Raw genomic sequence first — 12977 nt, 5'->3', positions numbered from 1 at the left:
ACTCCATAAATCGAGCGTATGTATGCTTGATAATATTTTATTATCAATGCACTGACTTTTTTCCTTAGTTTGTGTAGGCGGTATAGGCATGTCGCAGCTGAGTAAATTAATGCGAGTGCAATTGGAAGAGGGACCGGTTCAACGTGATTAAAATAGCAACGAGTGTCAAGCGTCGAGAAAAGCCTGGGTCAACTCACGAGGGGACTTTTACTTTCGCGTGTACGCAAAGACGATAGCGCAAGTTGCGAGTTAAGCCGACCAACGAATCAAGTCGGCGAACATCTGCTCGACGGAATCTGAATTAGGTCTTAAGACGACTAACGAATTCATAACGAATCTCCTGCTTTCACCTATTCGCAATCTATACGAATAAAATTATCGCTCGCAAAATGGAAACCGAAATTCAATGAGATGGCTGCCCTCGTGAATATGGAATTGGAAGAATTTCGCGACAGTATTGATATCCGGCAACCTTTGTGGCAGGACTCTCTTGAATACATTCGAGCTGCAAGACGTGATGTGTATCTAATTATAAAATTTCAAAAACTCTGAAGGAGAGATAACATAGCGTTATCAATTTAATTATTGGCAAATACGACCCTGACAATTCTGGATGTAATAATTAAATGACACACGTGACTTACTTACTGGTTCAATAAACATACAATCTATGAATTACTCAGCTTATTAACCGATATAAAGCAGACTATTCACCCGATCGTTCGATCATTCTTCAGGAGTATATCAACGTCGCTTGAAGTGATCATGGAGAAGCAGGTCTTTGCTGTAATTGTACGTATCTCATATCTAATAATCGAACTCGTTTTTGATTGCTAAAAAATCTTGAATTTCTGTAAAGTCGAATTTCATTTCTAACAGATCGCTGCGAGCATCGCAGCATTGATTCCGACCTCCGAGGCCGCAGCATATAACTGTACGACGTACGGCAGATATGCTATAACTACGGATACAACTTGTCAGTCCTATTACTTGTGCTTTCCTGAAGACGACGGGACCTACACCGTTTACAATGAAACTTGCCCAACGACGACGCTTTTCGATCCAACGACAGCGAATTGCGTTAACTCTAGTTCCTATACTTGTACAAATGGAGAAGATTCAACGACCACTGAGGCAACAGAAACCACCACAACAGCAGCATATGACTGCACTACGTATGGCAGATATGCTATAACTACGGACACAACTTGTCAGTCCTATTACTTGTGCTTTCCTGAAGATGACGGGACCTACACCCGGTACAATGAAACTTGCCCAACGACGACGGTGTTTGATCCAACAGTTGCAAAGTGCGTTAACTCAAGTGCCTATACCTGCACCAACGATGCAACTACCACTGATGCTGCAACTACCACAGATTCTGCAACTACCACAGATTCTACGACTACCACCGATGCTGCAACCACTACCGTAGCTGCAACCACTACCGAAGCTGCAACCACTACCGAAGCTGCAACTACTACAATATTTGCCTGCACTGCATATGGTAGATATGCGATAACTACGGACACAACGTGTAAAACGTATTATTTCTGCACCCTGAACAGTGACGGAAGTTTTACCATGGAAGAATTCACTTGTCCAACAACAACGATCTTTAATCCGACAAAGTCAAAGTGCGTCGCACCGTCTGCGTATACTTGTACAAATTAGACTGAGAACATGCATGGGAATCACTTAAAAATATTTTATTATGAATAAAATTGACTTATTGCTATGACGTGTTGGCAGCTATAGTTACGCGAAATCGCACATTTATCCGGTCTAATTCCAAGTTTGTATTTCACACATAGCTTCGTGATTAATCGAATTAGTCAGATTTTTGTTGAGTAAAATAATTGAGCAAATGAAGTATCGTTTCAAATGTGAATCAACCTAAATACATCATTTTCACCACGTGGTACAAGACTCGTGTGTAACTACATAACTTTTTATTTGCACGATCGTTTATAATACAATTATCGTTGGTCTATCCTATATTTAGCACTGTGCTTATGGACCCCTGTAAATAGTAAACTCAGTGAGAGTCCGAACGTAACCGCTGTTCAATCCCCTTCTTACTCCCTCGTTGGACCAGTGACCAACTTCCTGAAGGTCTTTCGGCATATCTTTTTCATTAATTGCTACGTCATTGATACCTATGTTTCTTTTAATTCTAGCGTGGATGCGATTATCCTGCGGATTCGATATGAGTTCCAGTATGTGAGATTGTGGGATCTCGTGTTCTATCATTCTTCCGCTCCGTTTAACCACTGCGTGTTCTGACGGTATTTGACTCATAACGTGATCCAATCCGGCATGAACATCAGCGAGTATTTCTGGCAGACTCATTTTCAAATTTGAATCCACGTCTCGTTTGGACAGTGAACTCACGTCCCTTTTCTTGCGCCAGTGTGAGTTCCTGGAATTGTTAACGCGTATATTTTTGGCTCCACCGTGCAACGCGAGATATTCAGCTGAAATATTACCCAGATCTCCAGCGAGTTTTTCTACAGTCGAACAATTGAATAATGCTTGAACGGTCTGAATGTCAATATTGTTGTTCAACGCCCCGATTTGATTAATCAGTGTCTGGTCCGTTTGTTCATCCGCCTGCTCACGAAACAGTAAATGCTTATTGACCTCAACTAGCTTCTGCTTCTCTTTATTGTCATCTACATGCTCAAGCAGTATCTTGATCCTCAGTCCCAACTTGTGTCTCTGCTTTAAATTAATTGTTGGTACATCATTCATGGTCGTTGAAGTGTTACTGACTTCAATGGGGGTTGAGCTTGTCATTGATGGTAATTCAGGGAAATCTCGAGCGTGCTGTGGTGAAGCACAACTGCCAGTTGAATCACTGTCACAGATTTTTAAGTTGTCTGGAGAGCAGCCACCAGACTCTTTGTCGCAAGATGAGTTGGTGCTTTCCCTAGTATAACTGCAATTTTCTGAGTTAGAATCGCAAGAAGGTAACTGAGTCGCTCGATTACTTTCGAAATCTAGCAAACCAACAATCGTCACGCGTGGCGAAAACTCGTCTCCATTATGAGTTTCGCCGGTCTTAGTGGTGGACGCCACATTTTTGTCAGCAAGGTATTCCACACTATCATAACTGCCGAATTTCGTAATCTGAATGTAGCCGGTGTCGGTCGTCAAAGTCACGGGAAGTTGTTCAATATTAGTCTTTTTTCCGTCTCTACGGGTTTCGGTCTCAATGCTGGTTTCGTCTTCCCAAGAGTTTGTTGTTCGCTCAAAGAGTATCGAATGAACGCAGGACCCCCCACTTTCACAGGACACTGATGTTTCGTCAGAAGCGTTCGATTTGCTTGTTTCATCTGAATCGCTAGGGCTGAAATACGAATCATCATTAGCTGGCGAGAAATCCACCGTCTGATCACCGGTCTCTACATCGTGTACTATATCGTGATTCATCGTCACGCTCAAGATCGAGACGTCTTCTGTGAATTCAGGTGACTTGACGTCTGATAGCGCTGAGGTCGTGATTTCGTGAAAGGACGTTGTGGTGAGTTTGTCAAAGCCGGCGTTCGGAATGTCATACAATGATGCAAGTGACGCGGTGGTCGCTTCAGAAGGATCGATAGGCTGATCAGTCATTGGTGTGGGTCTTTCGAAGACAGGAGGTGGAAGATAGTTAACGATTTTGTGTTCGTTATTCGCAATTGAGAACATCGCCGTTGAGGCTTCGGTGAAGGTAGTAACTGAAGTTTCCGATTCCAAACTATTCGAAGATATTATATAAGCCGCGGTAGTTGGTTCCTGCCGAAGATCGTCAGTCACGTCTATCTCAGAAATCGAAGAATAGCCACAGTTTTCGTCGGCGCAGTCGCTGTAGCTCTCGCAGGTCGATCCTGGGCCACAGTCTTGGTTATACGAGATTGACGACATCGCAGTTGAGACTTCGGTGGTCGTAGTCACTAAAATTTCCGATTCCGAACTATCCGAGAGTGTTATGGAAGCCGTGGTAGCTTGTTCCTGCCGAAGATCATCAGTCACGTCTGTCTCAGAAATCGAAGAATAGCCACAGTTTTCGTCGGCGCAGTCGCTGTAGCTCTCGCAGGTCGATCCTGGGCTGCAGTCTTGGTTATACGAGTTTGAAGACATTGCAGTTGAGACTTCGGTGGTCGTAGTCACTAAAATTTCCGATTCCGAACTATCCGAGAGTGTTGTGGATGCCGTGGTAGCTTGTTCTTGCCGAAGATCGTCAGTTACGTCTATCTCAGAAATCGAAGAATAGCCACAGTTTTCATCGGCGCAGTCGCTGTAGCTCTCGCAGGTTGATCCTGGGCCACAGTCTTCGTTATACGAGATTGACGACATTGCAGTTGAGACTTCGGTGGTCGTAGTCACTAACGTTTCCGATTCCGAACTATCCAAGAGTGTTATGGAAGCCGTGGTAACTTGTTCCTGCCGAAGATCGTCAGTCACGTCTGTCTCAGAAATCGAAGAATAGCCACAGTTTTCATCGACGCAGTCGCTGTAGCTCTCGCAGGTTGATCCTGGGCCACAGTCTTCGTTATACGAGATTGACGACATTGCAGTTGAGACTTCGGTGGTCGTAGTTACTGACGTTTCCGATTCCGAACTATCCGAGAGTGTTATGGAAGCCGTGGTAGCTTGTTCCTGCCGAAGATCATCAGTCACGTCTGTCTCAGAAATCGAAGAATAGCCACAGTTTTCGTCGGCGCAGTCGCTGTAGCTCTCGCAGGTCGATCCTGGGCCACAGTCTTGGTTATACGAGATTGACGACATCGCAGTTGAGACTTCGGTGGTCGTAGTCACTGATGTTTCCGATTCCGAACTATCCGAGAGTGTTATGGAAGCCGTGGTAGCTTGTTCCTGCCGAAGATCGTCAGTCACGTCTATCTCAGAAATCGAAGAATAGCCACAGTTTTCGTCAGCGCAGTCACTGTAGCTCTCGCAGGTTGATCCTGGGCCACAGTCTTCGTTATACGAGATTGACGACATTGCAGTTGAGACTTCGGTGGTCGTAGTTACCGACGTTTCCGATTCCGAACTATCCGAGAGTGTTATGGAAGCCGTGGTAGCTTGTTCCTGCCAAAGATCATCAGTCACGTCCGTCTCAGAAATCGAAGAATAGCCACAGTTTTCGTCGGCACAGTCGCTGTAGCTCTCGCAGGTCGATCCTGGGCCACAGTCTTGGTTATACGAGATTGACGACATCGCAGTTGAGACTTCGGTGGTCGTAGTCACTGACGTTTCCGATTCCGAACTATCCGAGAGTGTTATGGAAGCCGTGGTAGCTTGTTCCTGCCGAAGATCATCAGTCACGTCTGTCTCAGAAATCGAAGAATAGCCACAGTTTTCGTCGGCGCAGTCGCTGTAGCTCTCGCAGGTCGATCCTGGCCTGCAGTCTTGGTTATACGAGTTTGAAGACATTGCAGTTGAGACTTCGGTGGTCGTAGTCACTGACGTTTCCGATTCCGAACTGTCCGAGAGTGTTATGGATGCCGTGGTAGCTTTTTCTTGCCGAAGATCGTCAGTCACGTCTATCTCAGAAATCGAAGAATAGCCACAGTTTTCGACGGCGCAGTCGCTGTAGCTCTCGCAGGTTGATCCTGGGCCACAGTCTTGGTTATACGAGAATGACGACATTGCAGTTGAGACTTCGGTGGTCGTAGTCACTGACGTTTCCGATTCCGAACTGTCCGAGAGTGTTATGGAAGCCGTGGTAGCTTGTTCCTGCCGAAGATCGTCAGTCACGTCTATCTCAGAAATCAAAGAATAGCCACAGTTTTCGTCAGCGCAGTCGCTGTAGCTCTCGCAGGTCGATCCTGGGCCACAGTCTTCGTTATACGAGTTTGAAGACATTGCAGTTGAGACTTCGGTGGTCGTAGTTACTGACGTTTCCGATTCCGAACTATCCGAGAGTGTTATGGAAGCCGTGGTAGCTTGTTCCTGCCAAAGATCATCAGTCACGTCCGTCTCAGAAATCGAAGAATAGCCACAGTTTTCGTCGGCACAGTCGCTGTAGCTCTCGCAGGTCGATCCTGGGCCACAGTCTTGGTTATACGAGATTGACGACATCGCAGTTGAGACTTCGGTGGTCGTAGTCACTGACGTTTCCGATTCCGAACTATCCGAGAGTGTTATGGAAGCCGTGGTAGCTTGTTCCTGCCGAAGATCATCAGTCACGTCTGTCTCAGAAATCGAAGAATAGCCACAGTTTTCGTCGGCGCAGTCACTGTAGCTCTCGCAGGTCGATCCTGGGCCACAGTCTTGGTTATACGAGATTGACGACATCGCAGTTGAGACTTCGGTGGTCGTAGTCACTGACGTTTCCGATTCCGAACTATCCGAGAGTGTTATGGAAGCCGTGGTAGCTTGTTCCTGCCGAAGATCATCAGTCACGTCTGTCTCAGAAATCGAAGAATAGCCACAGTTTTCGTCGGCGCAGTCACTGTAGCTCTCGCAGGTCGATCCTGGGCCACAGTCTTGGTTATACGAGATTGACGACATCGCAGTTGAGACTTCGGTGGTCGTAGTCACTGACGTTTCCGATTCCGAACTATCCGAGAGTGTTATGGAAGCCGTGGTAGCTTGTTCCTGCCGAAGATCGTCAGTCACGTCTGTCTCAGAAATCGAAGAATAGCCACAGTTTTCGTCGGCGCAGTCGCTGTAGCTCTCGCAGGTCGATCCTGGGCTGCAGTCTTGGTTATACGAGATTGACGACATCGCAGTTGAGACTTCGGTGGTCGTAGTCACTGACGTTTCCGATTCCGAACTATCCGAGAGTGTTATGGAAGCCGTGGTAGCTTGTTCCTGCCGAAGATCGTCAGTCACGTCTGTCTCAGAAATCGAAGAATAGCCACAGTTTTCGTCGGCGCAGTCGCTGTAGCTCTCGCAGGTCGATCCTGGGCTGCAGTCTTGGTTATACGAGTTTGAAGACATTGCAGTTGAGACTTCGGTGGTCGTAGTCACTAAAATTTCCGATTCCGAACTATCCGAGAGTGTTATGGAAGCCGTGGTAGCTTGTTCCTGCCGAAGATCATCAGTCACGTCTGTCTCAGAAATCGAAGAATAGCCACAGTTTTCGTCAGCGCAGTCGCTGTAGCTCTCGCAGGTCGATCCTGGGCTGCAGTCTTGGTTATACGAGTTTGAAGACATTGCAGTTGAGACTTCGGTGGTCGTAGTCACTAAAATTTCCGATTCTGAACTATCCGAGAGTGTTATGGATGCCGTGGTAGCTTGTTCTTGCCGAAAATCGTCAGTCACGTCTGTCTCAGAAATGGAAGAATAGCCACAGTTTTCGTCGGCGCAGTCGCTGTAGCTCTCGCAGGTCGATCCTGGGCTGCAGTCTTGGTTATACGAGATTGACGACATCGCAGTTGAGACTTCGGTGGTCGTAGTCACTGACGTTTCCGATTCCGAACTATCCGAGAGTGTTATGGAAGCCGTGGTAGCTTGTTCCTGCCGAAGATCGTCAGTCACGTCTGTCTCAGAAATCGAAGAATAGCCACAGTTTTCGTCGGCGCAGTCGCTGTAGCTCTCGCAGGTCGATCCTGGGCTGCAGTCTTGGTTATACGAGTTTGAAGACATTGCAGTTGAGACTTCGGTGGTCGTAGTCACTAAAATTTCCGATTCCGAACTGTCCGAGAGTTTTATGGAAGCCGTGGTAGCTTGTTCCTGCCGAAGATCATCAGTCACGTCTGTCTCAGAAATCGAAGAATAGCCACAGTTTTCGTCAGCGCAGTCGCTGTAGCTCTCGCAGGTCGATCCTGGGCTGCAGTCTTGGTTATACGAGTTTGAAGACATTGCAGTTGAGACTTCGGTGGTCGTAGTCACTAAAATTTCCGATTCTGAACTATCCGAGAGTGTTATGGATGCCGTGGTAGCTTGTTCTTGCCGAAAATCGTCAGTCACGTCTGTCTCAGAAATGGAAGAATAACCACAGTTTTCGTCGGCGCAGTCGCTGTAGCTCTCGCAGGTCGATCCTGGGCCACAGTCCTGGTTATACGAGTTTGACGACATTGCAGTTGAGACTTCGGTGGTCGTAGTCACTGACGTTTCCGATTCCGAACTATCCGAGAGTGTTATGGAAGCCGTGGTAGCTTGTTCCTGCCAAAGATTGTTAGACACGTCTACCTCAGAAGTCGAAGAATAGCCACAGTTTTCTTCGGCGCAGTTGCTGTAGCTCTCGCAGGTTGATCCTGGGCCACAGTCCACGATGAAGGAAGAAGTGGTGGTTGACGTAACTTGCCAGTCTATGAGGTCCGTTGTGCAGGGTTCGGTCTCGGTGGGAACAGCGGTGAGCCGGTGGATCTTGGGACTGACCTTGATCTCGATTCTCCTCTTCGGATGTTCCGCTCGTTCCGCGGCCCACTCAATGACGTTTTTGGTGACAACTGGGCCTACTCCGCACTGGACTCGCTTGTGCTGCCATACGGTTAAGTCGTCGGTGTGACTCACCGTAGTAAAGTTGACAACACGACTATGCCGAGTGTTTTCATCCACCACTTCGAACAAGGTCGATTTTGGAAAGCTGCTGTCCGTTGAATCGACCTCGCCCTCCAGCTGAATACATTCAAGATACCGTTCTGGTATGGTTGCAGCATTCTCGAAGGATATAGTGTACTCTCTGAGCACTTGTCTCTGCACTGGATGCATGTGGTGGTCCTCCTTGATGGTCGTAGTCTCTATCCAACACAGCGTGATATCCTCGCCAACGTGTACGCTGCTGGTTCTTTTCGTCTCGGCTTCACCTGCTACTTCGAAATCGTTACCAGCGTAGATAGATTTAACTGTCGAATTCACGTTGAAGCTGCTCGAATATCTGTCATCCGAGTTATGGGGTTCGGTGCAGTTTTTCGCCTGTACTTTCAACGGTTCCATCACCGTCCACGGAAACTCTGGAACTCGATCCTCCGATTGAGTCAAATGTTCCAGAAACCCGATCTTTCGATTGAGTTCAACATTCTTGAGCAAGTAGGGTGCAATATTTTTGTTTTCGCTCACGTTAATGTTTCTCATTTTACCTCCTGAACTCAGCGTTCGTTTCAAGGACCTCCATTTCTCACGGCCACCCGGTAGTACCGACTTCCGGTCTCGTCTTAGGTCCAAATGTCCAAGTGCATCGTAAGACAGGCTCGCTGTATTTGCAGCTGACTTGTGGTTGACCCGATGACTTACCTGTTCAACGTTAAATAAAAATCGAATCACGATTATTCGAGGTCTGACGTATTACGGTTAAAATTTAAAACAAAGGTTGAAAGAGAGTCGCGGGAAATTAAAAAAAATACTGTACTGTTATTACTAGCTAACCACATGGAATCATATTGCCCTTCAAAATCTTGGCCAGTCAAAAAAAAAAAAATCGGTATAAATTTATTTATACATTTTCGCGTTATCAATTTATATTTTTCTACAAGTTATCTCTTTCGTATTTATGGTCTTCCTACGTTTTCAACTGTCGGTAGTTTGACTTTCAGGATTTCGTGCCGTCAACGTTTTAATCTTTTGTATTTTTGTACCCCACCCGTTTGTTCTGTTCATAAATGCAAAAATGAACTATAAAGTAAGACGAAATGTGTTCTGAAATCCAATTTCAAGCTGATACCCGCTGCCCAATCGTGTGTTTTATATGCATATGTGTTATATGCCACTTCTGAACAGGAAGGTAAGTGTGAGCTATAAAATGGAAAAACTTGATTAGAAATGAAGAACCAAAAATTTCTCGTGAAATGAGATGTAATATGCCGATAATAATTCGGTACCACGCGAAAATATACCTGCTTTTTTGTACGTGAACGTATTTGGTGCGGGATCGCGTCATTCGGATTCATCCAGCAGCAAGCCTGTTCAAAGATATATATAATTGGTTTTATACCATAATAATTTTTCATTTATTTCAGCGTTCTCAGTTTAGGATTTTACTGAAATCTATACTTATAATGTGAGTAAATTATACCGAATAAGACCGTATGAAAATAAAATCGTTATCAATGGATGTGTCAAAACTGGAAAATCGTTACACTCATAAATGTGATAATTTTAGTAAATTAGGGTAATTGTGAGATATTTTTCTAGTGATTGCTATTGAAAGACTGTGAACTAAGGCACAAACATGAAATCATTTTCTAATAATGGATATTCCGCATACTCACTTATTGGTACACTAGGAATATAATTGCAAGGCAATGATTTATCGCCAAACCAGTGCTTTCGTATATGGTCGAGATTGAAAAGTGATTTAGCGAGCGTTTGCGTATAAGCGTACCGCAACCAACATCCCGAAAATTAATTAGAAATGTTACAAATTAATCAAACCAAGCTGACCTATACTTCGTTCCTATTCCCATTCATGTGAAAGCTCAAGTTTATTCTTCGGGATTGGGTTGTTAAAAAGAAGACATGGTTTAATCTGGTATTTTATTATTTTTTCGTCAAGTACATGATAAGTAGAAAATAATTGTTTGCGTGATTTCGGGCCAAACCGCAAATTGTCCGACGCAGTTATTATTATTAATACATACGTAACAGTCAATAAAGGCACATTTCGATTCAAATCTAAATAGAGAAAAACTAGTTATATATTTACAATTGCAATATATTTTGGCGTACCCTTTGCAACTTGCTTTCTATTTTTTAACGTGAAATTTCTTTGAACAATAGGCTAATAATGAAATACGGAACTGACGCTGTCGCTATTATCACGAAATTCAATCGTCGATGGTGAAACCCTATAAATGAAACATTCCGGAAGAACTGACGATACGCATTTCTTGTTTGATATAATTTAATTTTTCATCGCTATCTATTCACGTATTACTTGTAGCGTAGTTCGCAACAAGAATATACTGCAACTGCAACTTTGTTGCAGGCTCAAAATGGGCTTGCAATTTCGCTCTACACTGCGATACCAAAGCTGGTGACAAAGCTGGAGATTTGAAACATAAAACCAAGATTTCAAATTGATCAGAAAGTTCGCTTCAGCGTATAATAAAAATCTCGATAAACTTATAATTGATTGCAACTTGGAGTAAAAAAGTCGACAGAAAATCTCAACTTGATCAAATTTTGAAAAGAACAAAAAAGATGTAAACCATTTCATAAGTCGACGCAGAGAAACTTTCCGAATCAGTTTGAAGCCTTGTTGTTTTATTTTCCATCACTAGATTTGCTGCGAGTGTTAACGAAGGATTTCTATAACGGTTCAAAGAGCTGTTTATCGAATGGTCGAAGAAAAAATCGAGCAAAGATGACGAAAAGAAAGATAATGGCGAAGTGCCAAGAAGCAGGCTTACCAGAAACAATGCTACTACTATAAAATATCCACGGGTGATTCGTCCCTGCATGTCTTCAGCTCGATATTCCTTCTGGCACCTTATGCGTAAATCGCGTATCTCAGTTTTCCACTATGAATATGACAATGGCCTTGTGACTAATTCACCGCAGACCGATTTCAGGTAGATTGGCGGTTTCTTACTGCCAACTGAGCTCTCTGAACCGAAAATACGAGAGGTGAGAAGATCAAAAAAGGAGGAAAACCGTTTTTACGGTAGATCAAAGCCGCGACTTTATGGGTTCGAAGATGGCGAACAGGCACCACAATTTCCAACGAGTGTTACAGCTGTGCCCTATCACTACAGGGTCCAAACACACCCAAGTACTGATGAGTACGGGTCTTGGCTTTTCCCCCCTTTATTCCTCCTCTTTTTTTCTTTCTTTCTCAAACTTCTCGCGCCTTCACTCTTTCTCTCTTTCGCTGTTCATTTATCGACGCGTAGGTGTTTGTTGATCGGTAGAACAGGAGCATTGTGTGGGTGTAGCAACGACGTCTTAACACGGTCATAATAATTCGTTCTTCATTACTCTGCATCCGTGAACAGAAATGGTTCCTACCACTGTACTGATGCTATTAAGATCGTGTAATCACACCTCTGTTTTTGCGATGACGTCTGTGGGACCACAAAGAGCTTGATAGTTGCCAACCTCAGAGTCAATAAGACGGAACTACTTACGTAAAATTCTGTTCATAATTCACAATTTCTATTCATAATAACCATGGATCGAATACTTCCGGCTGTACGAACCAGAGAGAATAATTTTCACCTCCGTTATACACACAATTGTCCACCTGCTACTATTTGGTTCAACTTTGTTAAGTTATTAAATCTGGATTGCGCGTAGGGGTGAAAACTCCAGTTCGAATAATCTTCCTTTGAAAACCCAATGATTTCATTTTTACCGTACGCTAGTTGGTACAAATTATTTCCATTCGATGCAATATGCACAGGAGAACTATTGCCAGTCGTTCGTCGCGAATCTAGAGCTTCGGCAATTCTTAATTGTATCGATACTGCGTACAAATAGTGACTCTTTAATGAGTTTTGATTTTGATAAGAAAGACGCTATGGCGCGATATCTACAGCTCCAGGCGAAATTTCATCTTCCTACATTTCAGAATGAAACAGAATGAGTCGCACAGTTATCGCAGATAAAGCCAGAGCAAGATGAAATCAAGGATTTGTTGCTGCTAAATGAACTCATCAGCCGTTCTGGAATGCCGTAATATCTTACTAATAGTGTTGCAAATAGAAATCTTGTTCTAAAAGATTAAAGTTGAATTTCTTTTTTTAAAGTACCATATCGCATTGTGAAATTTACGAGAAAAAAAAACATATCAGCTCAAGAGTTTTGCGATCATTTACAATTCTTTGGATCATTTTTACTGACGAAGTTTAAACTTACATTATGTGTTTTTACAGAATTCACTGGCCATCTTTTCTGCCCAATTTTACTGCAGTAATTTTACTTTCAATCTGCATATCTACGATCTATGCATCAGTTTCACTCGATTTCTCTCAGAACCAGTCAGCAAGTGATAAGAAAGTGATCTAATTAGAAGCATACCTAGTTATTACAGAGCGTACACACGACTCCGGACTGTGCTCTGCAGTACAGTAGAGACTACTCCGGATCAGGGAAAGGAAGGA

At 44.1% G+C, this 12977-nt stretch overlaps 2 protein-coding genes across 4 annotated transcripts; one reads left to right on the top strand and one right to left on the bottom strand.

Annotated features, from left to right (window-relative positions):
• The first annotated feature begins 351 nt into the window (after nt 1-351).
• Nucleotides 352-1891, top strand: LOC107222434 (uncharacterized protein PB18E9.04c). Its single transcript, XM_015661805.2, has 2 exons — nt 352-792; nt 880-1891. Exons 1-2 carry the CDS (start codon nt 766-768, stop codon nt 1672-1674), a joined length of 822 nt encoding a protein of 273 aa, XP_015517291.1. The 5' UTR covers nt 352-765; the 3' UTR covers nt 1675-1891.
• Nucleotides 1892-1908: 17 nt separating this feature from the next.
• On the bottom strand, nt 1909-11709 carry LOC107222402 (platelet binding protein GspB). Of its 3 annotated transcripts, none has more exons than XM_046744212.1 (5): nt 11286-11706; nt 9771-9836; nt 9018-9171; nt 6970-8891; nt 1909-5895 (listed from the first exon to the last, which is right to left on the bottom strand). In XM_046744212.1, the coding sequence occupies exons 1-5, from the start codon at nt 11334-11336 to the stop codon at nt 2014-2016; spliced, it is 6075 nt and encodes a 2024-aa protein (XP_046600168.1). In that variant the 5' UTR covers nt 11337-11706; the 3' UTR covers nt 1909-2013. The 3 variants fall into 3 exon arrangements, with proteins under 3 accessions (XP_046600168.1, XP_015517247.2, XP_046600167.1); XM_046744211.1 differs by having other exon boundaries at nt 2257-2422; nt 2490-8891; nt 11286-11709; XM_015661761.2 differs by having other exon boundaries at nt 1909-8891; nt 11286-11704.
• Between the last annotated feature and the right edge of the window lie 1268 nt (nt 11710-12977).

Source organism: Neodiprion lecontei, chromosome 6 (assembly GCF_021901455.1).
Source record: "Neodiprion lecontei isolate iyNeoLeco1 chromosome 6, iyNeoLeco1.1, whole genome shotgun sequence".
Taxonomy (NCBI): Eukaryota; Metazoa; Arthropoda; class Insecta; order Hymenoptera; family Diprionidae; genus Neodiprion; species Neodiprion lecontei.
Note: the sequence above shows the minus strand (reverse complement) of the source record. Positions and strands in the feature narration are given on the sequence as shown.

Coding starts and splice junctions, on each gene's coding strand:
- LOC107222434 (XM_015661805.2), top strand. CDS start 766: ATGGAGAAGCAGGTCTTTGCTGTAATT. Junction 793..879: donor AGCAGGTCTTTGCTGTAATT/GTACGTATCTCA, acceptor CATTTCTAACAG/ATCGCTGCGAGCATCGCAGC.
- LOC107222402 (XM_015661761.2), bottom strand. CDS start 11,336: ATGCAGGGACGAATCACCCGTGGATATTTTATAGTAGTAGCATTGTTT. Junction 9,837..11,285: donor TAGTAGTAGCATTGTTTCTG/GTAAGCCTGCTT, acceptor ATCTTTGAACAG/GCTTGCTGCTGGATGAATCC. Junction 9,172..9,770: donor GTTCACGTACAAAAAAGCAG/GTATATTTTCGC, acceptor AACGTTGAACAG/GTAAGTCATCGGGTCAACCA.